Source organism: Ailuropoda melanoleuca, chromosome 1, assembly GCF_002007445.2.
Source record: "Ailuropoda melanoleuca isolate Jingjing chromosome 1, ASM200744v2, whole genome shotgun sequence".
Taxonomy (NCBI): Eukaryota; Metazoa; Chordata; class Mammalia; order Carnivora; family Ursidae; genus Ailuropoda; species Ailuropoda melanoleuca.
In genome coordinates, this window is record NC_048218.1 from 143,289,356 (window position 1) to 143,309,847 (window position 20,492).

The 20,492-nt window shown below is 38.6% G+C and overlaps 1 protein-coding gene across 2 annotated transcripts in view; it reads left to right on the forward strand.

The window, feature by feature from the left end:
• VPS50 (VPS50 subunit of EARP/GARPII complex) overlaps positions 1-16,541 on the forward strand; it is a 131,077-nt gene extending 114,536 nt beyond the window's left edge. The window contains exons 26-28 of one of the 2 annotated variants that reach the window (XM_034667735.1): positions 2,511-2,632; positions 4,390-4,579; positions 13,905-16,541. In XM_034667735.1, the coding sequence (XP_034523626.1) occupies positions 2,511-2,632; positions 4,390-4,579; positions 13,905-13,922 (330 nt within the window). In that variant the 3' untranslated portion in view covers positions 13,923-16,541. Of the gene's footprint in view, positions 1-2,510; positions 2,633-4,389; positions 4,580-6,842; positions 7,562-13,904 lie in introns of those variants that run through there. The other variant, XM_002918239.4, reaches the window with a different exon arrangement.
• The last annotated feature ends 3,951 nt before the right edge of the window (positions 16,542-20,492 follow it).

Genomic DNA, 20,492 nt, shown 5'->3' on the forward strand with positions numbered 1-20,492 from the left:
TAAGCTCCTGACTTTTATCTCGTTCACACAAACATTCTTGCCTGCTTAGTCCAGGGCAACAGATGGTAGCCAGGGACACTTGGGAACCAGTAAGCAAAGCTAGAGATCAAAATAGAGATAGCGGCAGAATTCATCATCTCTCTGCCTGGTGCCCTTCTAGAGCTCTGTGATGGAGACTGCGAGACCCTCCCCAGATATCAGACCTAAGGGGGAGATCAGTTAGCAGTGTCTAGGGGTTACTGTCGGGTCTGAGGAGAGACTGACAAGGGTGCTCTGTAATTGTCACCCTGGGAGAACTTTGATGTTTAGGGTCCCCACGAGATTTCAGTTGGGAATTTTAATTTGGAATGTGATAGACAAATGTAATTTATAAATAATCATATATCCTTTTCTTTTTTTAACAATTTCGTTTTTGAAAAGTTGATTTTATTTTTTATGGCATGCTAACCATGGTACTCATAGGGATGCAAGAAGAAAGAGATTTCTGCACTCAGTGAATATATATACTAGAAGGACCCCACTTGCTTTAGTTCTTCTTGTTTTGTTTTTTTAAGATTTTATTTATTTATTTATTTATTTATTTGAGAGAGAGAGCATGCACCTTGAGCAGGGAGAGGGAAAGAGAATCTTGAGCAGAGCCAGCACTGAGCTGACACAGGGCTTGATTCCATGACCCTGAGATCGTGACTGAGCCAAAAATAAGAGTCGATGCTCAACCGATTGAGCCACCCAGGCAACCCTAGTTGTTTTTAATTATAAGAAACATTAATATTGTAAGAAAGAACCAAGGTTTTTCAGATTATTACCCTGAACCCAGTTTTTAGCAACTTAAAATCTTCTTTCCTAAAGAAGCTTTTATGTAACTTTTATCCGTGCTATTATTTTTCCAAGTCCACACCTTTAGGTAAAAAGCAATCTGCATTTTTGCCCCCCAGAAATCTTAAGTAAAATGAAATGGTTTTATTGTTCATTTAACAGCAAACATTCTTGAACATTGAAGTTAGGAATGAGTAGAATGACATTGTTTACAGTTAGCATATAACTTTATGTTTTTAGAGATTTTATGTATTTATTTGAGAGAGAGAGTATGAGCAGGAGGGAGGGAAGGAGGGAGAGGGAGCAGCAGACTCCCTGTTGAGCAGGGAGCCCAAGGCGGGGCTCCATCCCAGGACCCTGGGATCCTGGTCTGAGCTGGCCGAAGGCAGATGCTTAAACGACTGAGCCACCCAGACGCCCCAGCATATAACTTTATTTTTAAAATATTTGTGGAAAGTACTGAATCATGACTGGAAATCTAAAGCAGAGTTTACTGCAGTGAAGCATAGATATAAATGCAGTAGCAAATACTAGTGTTCTACTAGAGTCATACAATGAAAAGGATGAAGAGTAATTATTTATTTAACTTTGATTTTCAGAAGTAAGCTTAGTGGTTTGAAAATTCACTTTTTCATAAATAATTAAAAGCAATTAACTGCCAAAAATAAATTAAAAGATTGTGATTAACAAAAGAGCAAAAGCATAATAAGTAATCATGTGGTAGCTTGAGTGGTGATGATTAGGTTTTTTTTTGCCTCCTGTGTGTTATTAGAGAATTTGAACACATGTCAGTCTTGACTTGTTAAGCATTGTGTAGTTGCTATCTTGAGGAAACTAAAGAAAAAAATGTCATTTTAAATGTTAAATTTGTTTGAATAAATTTGTTAAATTTATTTGAAATGTATTGTCAGGGAAGAAACGATAGCATTTACTTTTGTAAATGAACATATTAAGATGACAGTAGTCCAAAGAAACTAGAAATACATGTATTGAAGGGTAAACTGTTTGCTTTCATGTAATGGTTAGAATTTGTCTAAATTAGTTACATATATTTTTATTTTTAGTAAAGAGGTATCGTAAAAGTTCCTAATAAGTAATAAAAATACTCAGTTTTTCTGTAGGAATCGGGATGTATTTTATGTTTTATTTTTTCCTTTGCGTTAAATTTTTGCAGCTATTACATGACTTTCAATCATTTGGAATATAATAATTTATTGACTTCTAAAGAATGTTTAGAAAAGAGGATAATTTATCCAATTGTTCTCTAAGGAGTATAGCCTCAAATTACAAATGATTCACAGTTCACTCTGAGTTGAAAGCTTATCAAAATATTTTTTTAAACTGGGTTTCTTGAATATAATTTTAAAGACGTATTAGGTTATTAAGCTCTTTTAATCCATACCGACAGTCATAGAAAAATTTGAGATGAAGAAGCATTTGAACATTGTTACATTGTTTAATCTGTTAATGACACTTATTTCTTTTTGAGATGAAATGTAGTGTCCTCTGTATCACAACATAGTTTATTCACTGTGAAGTACTTTAAAAGTCTGAGTTATCTTGTGCATTCTCTCTTTTTGTTTTACTCGATTTGATTCTGGGTCTTTCTAAATCTTCTTCTTTGCTGGGAAAATGGGAGAGCGGTGTGGCATTATAATTATATCCACATATGGCCATGATTTTTGTCTTCTTAGGAATTTGAGCAGTTTAACAGGAGGTTAAATGAGGTTTCTAAGAGAGTTCGGATACCCCTGCCCGTGTCTAATATACTTTGGGAACACTGTATACGTCTGGCCAACAGAACTATTGTGGAAGGGTAAGTTTTAATGAAAGCATTATCTGAGTCTTCAATGATAAATCATAATATACAGACCACATTGTATGTTGTTGTCATTACTAGAGAGCATAGGTAGAGAAAGTCATAGATAGCAGACAGTCCTGTAATAATTCAGGTTTGACTTTAGAACATAATTGAAGAAACCTTAAACCCCTCTGTTCCTCCTCTGTGGTTTCTTTTCTCCGTGGTGACCTAGAACTAGCTAGTACGGGAGAGTGGAAAGTAGCATCTCATGGTTATCTGAGAGTTAAACTTGTAATAGGTATTATTACTTAATGATATAATTATTATGATGATTATGCATAACATTTATTGAGCACTAAGTGTCATTTACTGGATCAAGCACTTCACAGGATTCTTTCACCAAATCCTAACCTAAACTCTTTGATAGAACCATTATTCTGTCTGTTTTATCAAGGAGAAAACCTAGCCTCAGAAAATCAAGGCTTAGAGAGTTTAAATAACTTGTCCAAGTTCACACAGTTTCAAACACCAAGAAGGTTTGTGAACTTCTAATGGCAAAATCAGGCCTCATAACTACTGTGTCTGTTAGTGGTATCATTATTAGATCATTGTGAACTGTATAAGTCTTTCATATGTTGAGTTTAAAGATCGATCAGTACTAATTTTCCCACTTAGAGACGGTGCTTATATCTGGAATATAAAGTATCTCTGAAAAGCAAGCCACTGTCTGGAGTTGCACATCAGTTGAATTTCCACACTATCACTTAATCTGATTTCTTTTCAGTTCTTATTTGATACAAAGAAGAATGTATTAGAGAGTGGGAAGGTGACAGTGACAAGCTGGCAACAGTTTTGGCACTCTGTATTGAAACCAGCAGTGCTGGAAATCACAGAACAGCTCTGTGTCAACAGTCACGACTGAAAAGTATTTTTAATAAATTTGTTTAATAAAGTAGAAAAGTGAATAATGTTATATATCTGTACAAAACACTTTTTATTAAAAAAAAAAAAAAAAAACCCAGTCACTTCAAATAATATGCGCTTCAGTGTCCTTGCAGATTTCCTTAGGGGAAGTACCGCATTCCTAGGGTTGATTCTTCACATTTTGTATTATTGAAGGAATGAGACACTGACTTATGAGTAATAACATGTTGTACTCTTAGGGTTAATACATTCTTATTACAACTCCACCTTAGAACACAGTTTCTCAGTAGTGTGGGGGGTCAGAACAAGTCTGTAAGGTTTATGACAAGTATGTATATCCTCTTTTTCTTATATGCTCCCACTTTTCTTAGGTTCAGCTCACAGTCCATGGGGGAAATTACTGCATTTGTTTCCTTTGCATCCAGTAGTTACAATATTGAACAGTTTTATGAAATTAAGATTCCTTTGGAGTATTCATAGCTCACTTTTTATAAATAATTCTTGGCAGTCAGATTTACTGGGAGACCACTTTAACTTTCTTACAGATGATTATGTTAATTGACGGGGGGGAGGGGTGGCACTGTAGTCTGTGGAACAGCAAAGAACCTCAGAAGTTACTCGATCTCTTTGCTTTGCAAATGAGGAAGCTAAGGCCCCATTGGCAGTGACTGGTGAGTGCCAGGGTCCCAACACAGCCCAGTCCTGACACAAGGCTCATGTGCTCTTTTTCCTAGAATCTTCTTGTGTCTGGAGAATCTGTCCAGATATGGGTTAAAGAAGAGTTTAAGTACCTACAGGTTTCTTTTTCCATCCCATCATTTCTGTTTTTTTATTATTGTGTATCTTAGATATGCCAACGTCAAGAAGTGTAGTAATGAGGGTCGTGCCTTGATGCAATTGGATTTTCAACAGTTTTTAATGAAACTTGAAAAACTAACAGATATTAGACCCATTCCTGATAAAGAATTTGTGGAAACCTATATTAAAGCCTACTATCTGACCGAGAATGACATGGAACGCTGGATCAAAGAGCACAGGGTGAGAGCTGAAAAACAGTTAATTAAGTTTTTATTACTTTTCCTATGTGCTGTTCTTGTCTGGTATATTATATAATTCAAGATCATGAGAGTGAAATATAAAGCATCAGCTGATTCTTTACCGTATTCACACTGTGTCTATGCAGTGCCCTTTGCAGTAATCAAATTCTTTTGAGATCTTTCTGAACTGCAACAGTAATTATCTGGAAAGGTAGCCAGAGTTTGAACTTTAGCTGTGTTTATCCTGCAACTGTGTTGTGGGAAAAGGCTGAAGTTGGTTAACATCAAGACAAATTGAAGACAGCAACATTGAAGTGATTCACGAGCTAGCGTCTATTATATAACTTAAACCTTATAGCTCTTAACAGTGAGTTGGTGTCATCCTGACCACACTGACATGTATTAGTGATGATTGAATATATTAATATTTAAATGACTAAATTTAACTTCCTCCGACATTAAATTTTACCTCGAGTATAGATGTGATCATTTTTCTTTTGTGTGGATATATAGATAAGTAGAGAAAAGTATTATTTATTAAGTGTATTTAGGATGCTGAATTTTTGACACAGTTAAACTCAACATCTATGACCAGAGCATGCTCAGTATGGGGAGCTTTCCTATATGATTGTTCTATCGCTTGTCTAGGTAGACAGTATGGGAAGACAGATTTAATGAAAATATGGGAAGTATTAAAATTATCACCTAGTTTTATTCCTTCAGTAACTCTAGTGATCACATTTACTTATGCTATAAACATCATGGGTAAAAACTAAGTAACTTTTTATTTCATTTGACTGGATAAGGAAATAAGGAATTATTTATATTTACTTTATCAGCCTCATCCAGTCTGGTTTCAATACTCTAGAAAAATGAAACAAATATTGCCTGAGTTTTGTGGAAATGTGCCCACTGTGGGTCAGTTTCAGATCTTTAGGAGCAAGGTAGAAATGTACATATTATTTTCAATGATTTTGATCAGTACAGCAGAATTGAGAAAAATGTCGTCCCTTTTAGTCCCATTGACTTCTGACATTTGAAAACCAGAATGCTAAACCAGGAACAGATGGACTGCTGAATGTTGCTGGAATCCATTTAGTAAAGTAAGCTGTAAACACTTTGAGGTTCCTACTGAGGAAGGAGTTCAGGGAAAGATTTCAAGTATGCAAGGAGAAAAAGCACAGCTCTCAGATATCCATTATTTGATGCAAGAATGATACCCATTTTCCAGTTTCCTCTTTTAATATAGTGCACCAAAATTTTTAGCTTAGCATTTTGTGAGAATTTTAACTAGCTGATATTTGTAATTCAGTGAAATTTTCTCAGGAGCCGACTATCCTGTCTTTCAGGACAGTGTTTAGCCCCATGCTTGATGACAGTGGATACTTGTTAAATGTTGACTGATTAAGAGAATTTATCAGATGCTAACAGGTGCTCTCAGAGCTCAGATACACAAACTGAACAGTTTGCTGGGTTTTTTTAATGGACTCTTTCTCATATTTTGAAATTATCTTTAGTGCTATCTTTAGTGGTTACCTCCAGTGAAGACAGATGACTTTTCTAATTAGGTGGTGGTATAGAACTCTTTTTCCTTATCTGAACTCTTGTTATTCATCCTCCAGAACCAGATCAATGTGCAAACCTTTCTGGTGAATCCCTATTCATTCTTTTCCTAGGAACGCATTATATGAAATTCAGGAACCAAGTAGGTTTGTGCAGCGTACAAGACTTATAGTCTTAATTTTACTTACTAGCTACAATGACAATATGGTTTCAAAGCCGGTAGCTTTCTGATCCTTGTTACCTTACTCATTTATCGTATCTCAGAAAATTGTTCTGTTAGAGATTGTTTTTTCCTTTCACTTAAAATGTTTGCAAAATATGGAATGCCAGAAAATAATTATTTAGTAGCATTTTAAAAATTTGAGAGGTCAGTATATTTTAATAACTTAATAGACACTGTCTCAGAGATAAGCATAAGGTGTGTGGTCTTAAAAGTAACAAAAGCATAGGCATGTCAGATTACTCTGCCATATTGAAGAGATTCTAGTCCTTTCTGTTTTGAGGTATCCTGCAGCGTCCTTGGCTGAGTAAACAATTTGCTTCTGTGTCTCAAACTATAATTTCCTCTGCTTTTCACTGATTTGTAGTGCCTGGTCACTGTCCACTGAAAACTGAGTATCTGCCTGTTCTTTCCTTGCATTGATCAAATACGTGTCTTTCAGCATATTAAATTTGGATCTTTTTTTTCCCCTCCCGAGCAGGAGTATTCAACGAAGCAGCTGACCAATCTGGTAAATGTTTGCCTGGGATCCCATATCAATAAGAAAGCAAGACAAAAACTTCTAGCTGCTATAGATGATATAGACAGACCCAAAAGATAATGAACACTTTCTTTTTTCTCAATGGCATTGATCTTCTCTCAACATATATGACATGAAAGCCAATTTTTCATGCACTCCTGACTGTTGTCTGCTAAGAAATCTTTGTGCATGTTCTTTCCAGCTGAAAAGTGGAAAACACTGAAGTTCGTGTGGTGTTCTCAAATGACTTTTATATGCTCTGGTCCTTCTCTTCAACTTTTAGTCTCATTTATTGTATTCTTTTTCTGAAATGATATCATTGCCTTGTCATAAGTATTGTTATGTAACTACAGTTACACATTTTACTGAAGAATGCGCTGTAAGTATGTAATTAGAAGGAACAGTGATAATGCATCCTTAGGCAGTTTTTGGAGAATGAATTTATGTTGGTATTTTTTTACTCTCTCTACTTGGTTCTTAAAACATAAATGAGAGGGTTTATGTACAGTATCTTCTAATTATGAGCACTGCATGAGAATTGAAAACTACATGTAAGCAAAATAGCTGAAAAATCAGTATGTTCTCTGTGTTTTTAAATGTCAGAGTTTAAGTGAGGGTTAATTTGGTTATAACAGTGATCATAAGTGATGAAATTGAATAAATATTATACTCTAACACGATCCGCCTATGTGAGACTAAATTTTGATATTTTTCCACAGCAGGCAGAATTTATGAAACTATAATGGAATTTTTCAGTGTGTTCTAACAATTTTAATGATCTTACATCCTGGTACCAGTGGTGAAAAGTAATTTTATTGGGTGTACCTTTTCAGAGCCTGAATAGCACCCAGAATAGCGATTATGGGATTTTTCCCCCCTTTTCTTTTCTTTTTCTTTTTTTTTAATGTTGGACATTTTTTCACATAAGCGTTGCTTTCTTTGAATTCTGCTTTTGTCTTAGGACAGGAAAACCTGGCTTAGCTGACTTAGGGAGAGAACTGTTAGTGGTCAAGCATAAGTTTATGGTCATATGCTCACCTTTCTTAGAATTCTGCTTTATATCACAGATGTAAAATAACATGAGCTGGCTAGGGATAAACTTTGGAACTCAGTTAATTAGTCTTTAGTAAAGGTACTTTGCTTTGAAACCAGAGATCTTCTATCAACATATACAACATAAAAATCTGTTTCCCATGCACTCCTGCCTATTAAGGAATTTTTTGCATGTTGTTTGTGACTGAAGAGTAGGAGACTCTTCAGTTTATGTGGTGTTGGTCCAGGTGTACTGGGCATGACCTATAACATGAGTAGCTCCCAGAATCCTGAAGCATCATCTCATGAGAAATGGGCCTTGTGTCCTGTGAGTCTTCTGGGAACTGAGATGCGCAAGTGGAGGGCGAAGGTGGCACATGATCAAGCATGGAGGTGAATAAGGAGGTGATTGCCACTCAGTGTCTGCCTTTCCCTGCAGATATTCATAACTGGCACCGTATAATACAAAACGCTTTTAGAATATATCTCTGTGTGGGTTTTAGTATGTGTGTCTTTACGATGAGTTTTTGTTTTCAGCCTCTCACTTTGCAGTTCGTTTACTGTCAATATTGCTGGTAAAACTTTCCTCTTGTAAAAAAAGGTGTGAACTTGATGCTGTAATGGTCTGCTTGTGGCATTAGAATGTGTACTGGGAAGGCAGCTTCCGCCAGTAGCCATTATCCATACGCAGCCACCGGAAGAAAACAAATACGAAATAAGCTTGGTCCTTGTGTTTAAATGACACGTTCAGCTGGGACATAAAAAGCTAATCAGTCTCATTTATTTCTCAGTTGATTATGAGCTGCCTCTTTCTTCTTTTTTACATGGACTTTATAGTTGGCTTTCTTTAGTCTCTAGTTTAGTTTGCCCTAGGTGGTATGAGCAGCAGTTACCTACCTGGTGGAGTGTTTTCCCGGATGATAGGAATTGATACAAAAGAATTACTTGTTAGGGAATCAGCCATGCAGTCAGACAGACATTTTAACTTACCTATACTCTGCTTTGATAAATAATTTTGAAAAAGCTTCCACCCCCCCATTTCTGGGTAGCTTAATAAGTGCTCATTAACATCAAAACAGTAACAGGATACTTGAATTGTGAAATTACCTAATAACAAGAGAGTTACCAGACATTTCTCAAATAAGTTATGCAGTGATAATGAATTATAACCATATAACACTTTGTGAAACTAATTTTAAGATAAATAGAATTGAAGAGCTTGTGAGTATAAATGGAATTATCTGTGTTCCAAAATTTTTACTGTTACAAAAAATTTCTTTTTGTCTCTAAGTTTTCCTTAACTTTGACATTTTGTATGAAAGTGTCCTATGAAATTCAAGATTTTAAGTTGATATGGGAGCATGGTAAAATAACATCCCCTGAGAAAGAATGATTATTTCTATAAATACATTGTCTTGCATTAAAAAATGCTAGGGAGATACACAGCGGTTCAAGTGAATTAGTTTGCTTCAGTTTATATAGCCGACAGAGATCTTGTAAGTTCATTTGACTAGTAAGCTCATTTGCTCAACTTACAAAATGAAAGAGAATTTTGCTTGAAGCCAGTAGCATATGGTATTTTATCATATCTTTAAGCAGAATTTCCTTTGAAAATTTCTGTTTAGCTGAGTGCTAAAGTGAAACTTTAAATTAGATTGAATAGCTTTTTCTTTACCTGCTCACTGAAATGTAGTCATAAAAAAGACTTGTAATTCAATTCATTTTGAAAGCATAGTTATCTTTTGTAATGAAAAATTGGACCTGAAGATGAAATACAAAATGTGCTCCAAGCAAAATGAAGTCCAGAGGAAAAATATTTATATTTCTATATTTATTTTTTGGAGTAATTTTAATACAGACTTAGTAGTTAACACAAATGATAATTAACTCTTGAGAATGATTAATGACAAGGAAATTATTAATACTCTGGTATGATCTTTGTAAATATTAAGACCAGTGCAGCTTTCTGGAGATTTTTCTTTTTTGTATTATGGAAAATATTTGCTCAATTCTTATAATCCACGAATTTTTAAAGGCCATCAGAAAGTTCAAGGTGCACAGCATTCCCAAGGACGAAAACTATGTCAGATTTTATACATGAGAATTCTTATTAACTTGTTTGAAAATAATGGAGATAAATAGTTCATAACTCTGATGGACTTTTTTTGATTGGTGCATCCTTCTGTGAATATTGCGAAGTATACCTGCGTCATTTGTTCAGTTTGAAAACTAACCCATAATTAAATTCTCTCCTTTATTTGCTAGGGATGTTGGGGGAAGAGGCAGGAACTTGGGGAAGACGGATAACTAGTCTCTCTATGGGATTTTGGTACTTTATTGATATGATTTATTTGGAACTTTTTTTTTGTTTTGCTTTTTGTTTCTGATGAAGAACCATTTTTATGAGTTCCTTTGGTAATTACTTCTTGATTTCAAGACCGAGAAGACCCCACCCAGCTGAGGATCTCCAGATTCGCTCTTTACAGAGTTTTTCACAATGAGCCGAGCCTTTCAATCCGGAAAAGAGATCTTTCAAAAATCTACAACCTATATTCTGTTTCTTCCCCCAAACCTCGTTTCTTGATTCTGCCTACCAGCAACTGAAAGGATTTATGTTTTAAAGAAAAGACATTTCTATACTGTGGGCATTTTGGTCCATCTACCACAAATAGCATACTAATCTTTGCCTTAGCTTTTTAGTCAGGTTTCCATTTCAGCAGAAGTCCCTTCTGGAGCCTCCATTAAAGTGTAATTACACCCTTGGGTAACTATTGGAAGACAGTTTTTGCTACTGCCTGCTGTCTACCTTATCTTGTTTCTACTTCCTTTAAGAACCTTTAAGAACCCAACCAAGATGCTGTACTTTCCATGAAACCTGTCCTTCTCAAGAGTAGGTGCTATGGGGAAGAAGTAATAGGGAATGGTGTTTGTTGTGGTGGTAATAGAATTTTAACAAGGAAGCTTGCAAAAGATCTCTCTTGTAAGGAAGTGAGGAGGCCAGCCACGCGGTTATCTCAGGTAGAGTGTTGCAGGCTGAGGGAGTAGTAAATGCAAAGTGAAGGCTTCGGGTGAAGGCTTCTGCTCTGAGAACTGTAAGGAGGCCAGCATGGCCGGCACAGCAAGTGGGAAAGAGTAGGAGTGGAAAGAATGTGACAGGAGTCACACAGTGTGAAGGCCTGTGAACCATGGAAAGAACTTTGGATTTTACTTTCAGATAGGAAGCATTTGGAAGATTGTGAACAGAGCGGACTTAGGACTCTTGATTTCTGACTTAGGTTTTTAGCAACATCTTACTCTACCTGTGTATTGAGAAAAGGCTGTAGGGGGACAAGGACTGAAACAAGGAGACAAAGTAAGAAGCTAATACAGTAAACCAAGAGTAACATAATGGAGGCTCAGCCTGCAGTTTTGGTGGTGTGGTGAGCAGTGATCAGAGTCTAGATGCGTTTCAAAGGTGGAGACAGGGTTTGTTGATTGGTTGTTTTGATGTTTGAGAAAAGAGGAATTAAAGATGATTCCAAGACTTTTGCTTGAGAAGGTAGAAGTCTCTGGAGAACTGAGTTTGTGAAGATGATCAAGAGAACAGTTGGACAGCTAAGTTCAGGAGACCTTGAGAGATACCACTGAAGGTATAGAAGAGGCATCTGTACTCATGAATCTGGAGAAGTCAGGGCTGTAGATGTAAGTGTGGGAGTCATCAGCATATAGCATAAACCTTTCTATAGGAGGCAGATAAATCATACTTGGCCCATGAATATTAATAAGCATTGGTCATAGAGGTTTTGTCCCTTTAGAGTTGCCATCTGTCTTGCAGTTGAGCTTTCTCAGGGAAGAAGAGGCTTTCCTGGGGAAACTCACAAGCCTGGGAGAGCAAAAAGAGCAGGCGTTGTCTCCAGGAGAGGTGAGACAGGGCTGGGAGCCTGCAGAGATTTTGTGTGGGGGTGTGGGGTGGCAAGATGTTAATAGCAAATGTGAGAACAATCACCATCTAGTGACCTGAGGCTTATGGACATTGTAGTTATTTGGCTGGGAAGCAGAAGCCATCTCCTTGGAGCAGATGATTTCTGGTGCAGCCCTTTCCCTAGCTAGCTCATCATTGAGCAACCAGAGTCAGCTCCAGAGTCCTGTCTTGTGTCATGCACTGGCTGGGCTCTAGTGGATTGGACAAATGGTTCCTGTCCTCAGGAGTTTAAATCTAGTAGTATAAACAGATGTAAGAGAAACATATTCCATTCTGGGGAGTACTCCAAAGGAGAATTCTGGAGTGGGAGTCAGGAAAGACTACGCTGAGGAGACTGAAGAAAAACAGGCGTTAGGGGAGAAGGCTGACGGAAGAGTGTGCTTGAGGATCAGAAAGGGAAGTGTGGTTGGCACACAGAAGGGGCAGGGAAAGGGGCACAGAGAAGACAGAGGAGATGTGGCGAACTCAGATACCTTGTGCAGCCAAGCAGGAGACGCAAGTGAATAAAGCAGCAGATCTTACTCAGTAATGCGTGACAGGCATTTTGAGATGTGGGCAGTGTGGGCCCAGCTGTACCGACAGGCACTCCAATTCAAATTTTAATCTCTGCATGCAAAGGAATGAATGAGCTCCACTGGCCCATCAGCTACGGGGAGAAGGGAATCTGTATAGAGGAGGGGATTTCCCAGAACATCTATCTGTGTGTTCCCCTGTACACCTTGATAGCACTTAGCACACAATCTTACTTCTCTCAGAACTATATGATGGCTGCAGTGGTCAAAAGGAATGCAAATGCTCAGGCCCTTTGAACTAGAATTCCTCCCTAAACTGTCTGAAGTGCTGCTTGGTGTCTCTGGGGCAGGACTGTCGCAAGTATGCTTCCTTACATCCCACAGCTCCTTGTACTGGATCAGACATGTAGTTGCTGTTTATTTGTCGACTTCTCAGTATTGTGGAAGGAGGATTAATTACTCAGTGATTGTTGAAGAGAGGTGCACATGGGTATTGGAAGCCAAAACATTAGCAGTTTAAAAAGAAGCAATAACTCACTTCAATTCCTTAAGTTTTTAACACATGCGGACTGCCTGAGATGAAGCTTGACATGTTTTAATAGACTGCCCTAGACCAGTGGTTCTCAAAGTATGGTCCCAGATCACCAACCTCAGCATCATCTGGGAACTCGTTAGACAAGCAAATTCTCAGGCCCCACCAGAGACCTATGGAATCAGAAACTCTTGGCGGGGGGTGGGGGGGACCTGCAATTGGTGTTTTAACAACCCTGATGCCTACTGAACTTTGAGAACCACTGACTTCAAAGACACAGTGGGATGAGATGATGCAGAGAAGGTGTTCACCTGGAACTTTCTTTCCCCTCATGGGGCTATAGGATAGCTATTCCAGACAGACTGCTGAGAAGGCCTTTTTTTTTTTTTAATGTTTTTAGACAATATTTAGTGTTTGAACAGGCCAACAAACATGTGCGTCTCCTTCACATTGACTTGTGTGGGAAGAGATTTTTCCCAGGAAATTTTTAATTGGTGCAAGAGTCATGTGCAATGAGACCGTAGAACTGGAGGAATAATGTATCATTTTACAGAGATTTGGTCTTTGATTCTTTCAGCAGCTAATGAAATCAGATGGAGTGAGAAGCCAGTTGACTATTTGATAAGGGAAGCTGAATGTGTGTTGGTGGCTGGGATTCTGTTGAGTTCATACTCTTGCACCTTGCCTAGTCTCTAGTTACTCTTTTGTGCCATCATTTTTTTTTAAAGATTTTATTTATTTGAGAGAGAGAGAGCACAAGCAGGAGGGAGCGGTAGAGGGAGAGGGCGAAGCAGACTACCCCCTGAGCAGGGAACCCGATGCAGGGCTGGATCCCAGGACCCTGAGATCATGACCTGAGCCAAAGGCAGACATTTAAGCTACTGAGCCACCCAGGAACCCCATGTGCCATCATTTTAAAGAGTATTTCTGTATCTAAGAGGGGAACAATAATAGTACCTACTTCATAGGGCTTTTGTTTCGTGCAGGTGGTGACTGGGGCCTAGGAGGCTGCAGCAGTTTTCCCAAAGTCACACTGCAAGGGACGGGATCAGAACTTGAATCCAGTGTTCTTCCTGTCACTGCTTCTAGCAGCCATGTGATCCACACGTTGGCCCCTGACAGACCTCATCACATTTCTTCGGATTGCTGGTCTGCCTGAATTGCATCCCAGTAGCAGTGCCTTGGCCATACATTTGCCTGTTTCCTGAGGAGTTATTTGGCACACTGCAGAATGTATGCTGGTACTCAGTGGGATTCCTTACATTTTTAGTGCTTCCAGATGTAATAGCAGAGCCTATTACGGGTGAGTGATGGGTCTTGATTTGGGGGAGTGAGAATCAGTGTTTATGCCATTATGACAGGCAAATGCTCAGGAGTATTCTCCTCCATGCGTTCTCTTGGTAAACCATCCAAGGGAAGGGACCCTTTTCTGACTCTTGAGGAATTCAGGTGTGATTCATGTGACAGTGATAATGTTTCTGCTGCCATATCAGCTTCTAAGGAAATTCCAGGTCTTCTGTTCAGTTCCACCTCAGGTGTAGGGAAGGTTTTCTCCATGTGGGGTCTTAAGTCTGGGGCTTTAAAGCGGTAGGTGCCCCACAGATAAAAGAAATGTCCACACTGGGCAGTTCAGCACTTAGTCTCTTCTCTCCTCTCTTGCCCTTGTGCAGAATTGCCTTCCCCCTTTTCTGCTTACTTCTCTCCATACCTTCCTTTTCTATCCCAGTCACCCCATTGCAACCTCTTTCCCTAGCCCCAATCTTAGCATGTTTGGGGGAACAGAAGAAGAGTTCTGTAAGTGGGCACATTTTTGTTCACATTTTAATTAGGAGTTTCTTAGACTCATTAGTTAAGCTTCTTTGAGGGTTGAAGGAGAAAAATCATATTTGGATGTGTGAGAAGCACAGAAAACCAACAGAGGCATTAATGGAGGTATAACCCTGCCATTTATCAGTATCTTAAGATTGTCAGGAGAGTATTCTCAAATCTCGTAGTAGATTTCTTTGTGGTTTGTAAATTTATAAATGCAAGGACCTGATATTTTCCTCTTCAGGCTCATATGTTCACACACATCTCCCTGTGCCCCCAACTTCATTGACTAAACAAACAACTGTACTAGGTATCTGTTTCTTCAGATAATGGAATGGTTGTTCTAAAATTTATTTGGGCTGAGGTCCATTGTTTACCTCTCCTGAGTCGTTAATCTTTGAGACAAGGCTTTTTCCAAGCAAACTACCTGCAGTTTGGTCCCTGAAACTTAAGTATGTGTCAATAATAAAATTGTAAATGAGATTATAATTAGCACACACCAGGGACTAAGATTTGGCAGTACCTGATACACTTTTCTCAGTAAGTACTTTCTGTTTAAAAGCTCACTTGTTGGAAGCTGGTTTAAATGCTTTTCTAAGCATCTTGTAGAGGAAAGCCAAGGTGATCCTCGTAAGTGAAGTTCCATCGCTCACCATGAGCACATTACAGCAGTTTTCTACATGTTGGCGATTTGAAGTGTTGTTTGGCTGGTATTTAACTATAATAATAGGAACTTGGCTCCTGTGGTTTAAGGCATTTTGATGGCTGCTTTTTTCATTTTAAGCCAAAATAGATTTTTGGGTTCTTTTTGTTAGAAGTGAAATCCTCCTCTTTTTTCTTTGACTCTTCTTTTGCTTTTAGCTCTTAGAATTCATCTTCAGGAGATTATGAAGAGAAACTTTGGGAAGAGATCATGATGTAATCAAAATGATGGTGGCACAGAAGACTTTGTGCCGGGGTTTGGGTGGGCAGATATTGACCAGTTGGTGTGATGACTGCTCTTCCCTAAGCTTCAGGGACACTGCGTAAATGACAGAACTGTAGAATTTGGAATAGGAAGATTTAGCAGTGACAGCATCACACTAGAATTGTCCATCTAGCAAGGTAGAGTTGGAGAGTCAAAAATAGTAAAAACAGAGAACAGTTGAGCATCCAGAAAAAAGACAGAGATGTCTTCACCATGACTTGGGGAGTCCACAGTGGATCTGTAGAGTTGGGAAAGTGACAAGTTGGCAGGAAGTGTCCAGGAGTCTTTTGTAAACCCAAAGTCCAGTAACACCCTGTTCACCCAGGATCCAGTGAATCCATGTTGGAGGCAGCATATGGGCTCAGCAGCAGGGAACTTAGTATGTAGCTCCAGGGAATAAGAAGACAAAGTGCTGAGAGGCTTCCAGAGTAAAATCTAACAGTTTTGAAGCTAGTAAGGAGCTTAGAGGTCACCTGGTGCAACCTTTCACTAGGAGAGTTACGGATGTCTGTAAACTGTGGGTATTCACATGGGAGGATATCCTTCACTGCATTCCTCCTCACTCCTAGCTACTTCCTGGGAATTTCCAGCAACAGGTAGCTCACTTTTTTACAAGCTTCGATCATCAGAGATCTTCCTGGATCCGAAACTACACTCCATGGGGTCTACTCTCATTGTCTTCTGTTGTGCGCTGTAATCAGGGAGAATGTAGAAATGCATCTGTCATATCAGATAAAGGGCTAGTATCCAAAATCTATAAGGAACTTATCAAACTCAACATCCAAACAAACCAATCAAGAAATGGGCAGAAGACATGAGCAGACATTTCTCCAAAGAAGACATCCAAGTGGCCAACAGACACATGAAGAAATGCTCAACATCACTCAGTATCAGGGAAATACAAATCAAAACCACAATGAGATACCACCTCATACCAGTCAGAATGGCTAAAGTTAACAAGTCAGGAAATGACAGATGTTGACATGGATGTGGAGAAAGGGAAACCCTCTTAAGCTGTTGGTGGGAATGCAAGCTGGTGCAGCCACTCTGGAAAACAGTGTGGAGGTTCCTCAAAAAGTTGAAAATAGAGGTACCCTATGACCCAGCAATTGCACTACTGGGTATTTACCCCAAAGATACAAATGTAATGATCCGAAGGGGCGCCTGCACCCAATGTTGATAGCAGCAATGTTCACAATAGCCAAACTATGGAAAGAGACCAGATATCCATCGACAGATGAATGGATAAAGAAGATGTGGTGTGTTACTCAGCCATCAAAAAAATGAAATCTTGCCACTTGCAATGACATGGATGGAACTAGTGGTTATTATGCTAAGTGAAATAAGTCAGAAAGATAGTTATCTCACTGATATGTGGAATTTAAGAAACAAAACAGAGAATCCTAAGGGAAGAGAGGGAAAAATAAGACGAAACCAGGTAGGGAGAAAAACCATGAGAGAGTTTTAACTATAGGAAACAAACTGAGGGTTGCTGGAGGGGAGGTGAGTAGAGGGATAGGGTAACTGGGTGATGGACATTAAGGAGGGCATGTGCTGTAATGAGCACTGGCTATTGTACAAGCCTGATGAATCACTGACCTCTACCTCTGAAACAAATAATGCATTGTATGTTAATTTGAAAAATAAAGATTATTGGTTGATGATAAAAAAAAGAAATGTGTCTGTCTCCTCTCCGTTAACGCCACCAGTAGCCACATTGACTGATAACCAGATCACAAGCAGAACGTCAACTGACTTTGAGCTTCTAGTCAACTAAAGATCTGAAGTTTATCCAGTGCTGTTAAAACCTGTCCTCTTCAGCTTTTGTACAGTAGATTGTTTTAAATGCCAATGTAAGATCTTATGTAATTTTTATCTAAAAAATGTTACTTTGTTACTTTGGACCTTGTTGCAGCCTAGTTGGATTTTTTGGTTCCAGATTCTGTCATTTAGAATGTGAAGCATATCCTACTTTGCTGCCCAAGCGATAAAGTATTTCTTATAGGTCCTCAGTCAAGTGGACAAGAATGTGAGTGGGACAGAACCTAGGACAGAGCTGTCAGCCACGGCACAAGGCAGCTCCAGTAATCAGAACTCTTTGAACAAGTGTATAGAGCCGTGAGTGCACTACCTTTCATCACTTTCCCCATGTTTTTCCAGTTCGGCCACAAGGTAATATGAAATTTTGTGAAATTCTTTGCTGGGAATATAGTACTAGCAATACCCTCAAAATGGAAAGTGAAAATATTTTGATATTCTTGTCCTCAACAAAAGCCTCACATAAAAGCTTTTGATGATGACATTGTAAATTTTAGAAGTGCTCACAAGCTATTTTTTAATATTTTATTTTTGAATTCTGCCAGGTATTCTATGGTAAGCTCACCAGACGGTTGTGTGGGAAGCCTAATTTCTTTCAATATATTAGAATGTTATTCACCTAATTCCAGGCTTCAGACATCTCTCTGCCATTCATATAATTGTGCAGAAATTTCTGCTAATTCTTGTTCCTTTCTCACCACAGGGGGAAAACTTGAATTAGGTGTTTGTGTACTTTGGAATATTATCCATCTCTGATTTCCATTTGTCTTTTTTTTTTAATTTAAATTCAGTTAATTAACATATAGTGTATTATTAGTTTCAGAGATAATTTAGTGATTCATCAGTTTCATATAACACCCAGTGCTCATTACATCAAGTGCTCTCCTTAATGTCCATCACCCAGTTACCCCATCCTGCCACCCCCTCCCCTCCAGCAACCCTCTGTTTAATTTCCATTTATCTTAATCATGTTTGTGTTTCCCTTTCTTACTGTAATGAACATACTTAAAAAAAAAACCTAATTAATATTATTCCATATGCTTCAAGCAGCGATGTGTTTTCTTCCTTCTTTCTGCTTGGAACATATAAGTAAAAACCCTCAGAGTTGTCCTGAAGCTGCTTTTATCTCGGGTCATACTATGCTTTAACCTCCTGAAAGGTCCCTTGTCACTCTTGTATTTCACTGTGGTTATGCACCTACCTTTCTTCTCATCTTCTGTTATTTTTAGCAGTGTGAAATGAGCAGAATATTCCTTGGGAAGACACCTGATCATCTTCAGACAACTCTGTCTCCTTGCTCAGAATGATTGCTGGGAACTCCATAGTCAAATTTTCTGTCCTTTTGTTTTTTTTGTGGTTTTTTTTTTTCCTCTCTCTCTCTCTCTTTTTAAATGTTCTTCTAGAGCTGAATTCCCTTTCAGTCTCTGGACACAGGACTGTGATATCTTTTCCTGACCATTTTCTGACACCTGCTCTCTTTTGGGGGAGATAGCATATAGGATAGTGGTTAAGCAACTCAGCTACAGAGTCTAACAGGCTAGGTGAACTCAGACAAGTTACTTAACCTCCTTGTGCCTTAGTTTCCTCATCTGTAAAAGTGGAATAATTGAATAATATGTCACATTTTGTGGAGGATTAAATGAGATAAAATATGTAAAATTCTTAGTAAAATGCCTAGCACAAGATAACATATATTAGTTATTATTGCCCAGGGGCCATTTTTTGACCATGCTACCATGAGTCCTAGGAATTTGGTTCTGTTTTTCTGGCATTCTCTTCATCTCCACTTTATTAATCAGTTCTTGAAGTTAAAAAAAGCTGCCTCCAGGGCTGCGTGTTGTGCCCTACACAACTGCAGGGGGCAACACTCACACGGACTTCACTGGGAATAGAGCCTCCTACAGTAGTGCAGTGCACGCACACTGGTCCGTAGTCCTTCCTGAGTGATGAAACCATCAGCAAGGTAAAGCAAGAATTCCTCAGGGGCCTCTGCCTTTAGCAGAATAAGCTTTGAAGAGTATGTTTTCCATTTGAGGTCTGCTTCTGTGGTATAGTTTCATTGGAGCAAGTGGAATCCAAATTGGAAAAAAGAAAGGATGGAGTAGATGAAGGATGAACTGGGATGTGGGATATATGTACAAATAGAACCTGCAGTTGGAATTAGATGTTTCACCTCCCTTGAGCACGTTGCCTCCTCCCCAAGTGTGCTTTTATTCCTACTTGGTCACCTCAGCCTCTCACACTCAGGCTGTGCAGTTGAAGATGTATGGGATGCTGTATGTTCCACAGTCCTGCAGGTGGATAATAAAAGAGTTTAGCTGGCTTTGTGTCAATTTCCTAGACTTCTCTAAAAAGCCATTATGATGTCTCTAAGATGTGTTACATTTTTCTGAGTCACATAATAAACACTTTTAACCTTAAGCCTGTGTAGGCTTTCTCTTTGTTTTAGGCAGTCTCCATATTTTCCATTGGCATGGGAGAACGGAAGCTTCCACCTCAGGCAAGGTGTTCATACTCCATAGTGCACCAGGTCAAAGAGATGACAGGTTAGAAGGACTCATCATATTTGCTCTACAACAGTCATTATGCAATTTGATTAAAAAAACAGTGCTTTAGGATTTATTCTGAAAGCAAGACTTATCAGCTAGTAAGTTGGTATTATTATTATTAACTCTTAATTGGGTGTTGGTTTTTCTGTTTTCTCTTTATCCTGATTTCTATGTCAGTAAATTGGAAAATAGACTTAGTCACTGTATGAGTTGGTAATAGAGCAAATAGATAGCACAAGACTCGATGCCTTGACCACTTGTGATGTCTTAGGAATCTTACAAGGCAGACCAAAACCCAACCCTAAATTGCCTTTGTGTTGACATGTTCCTAGAGCCTGTCCAGGTTTGTAATGTAATTGTACCTCTGGCTAGTGAGGGAAACATAGCCCACATATAATTTCTTCTTTAGCCTGTTACTGTGTGGATTACAT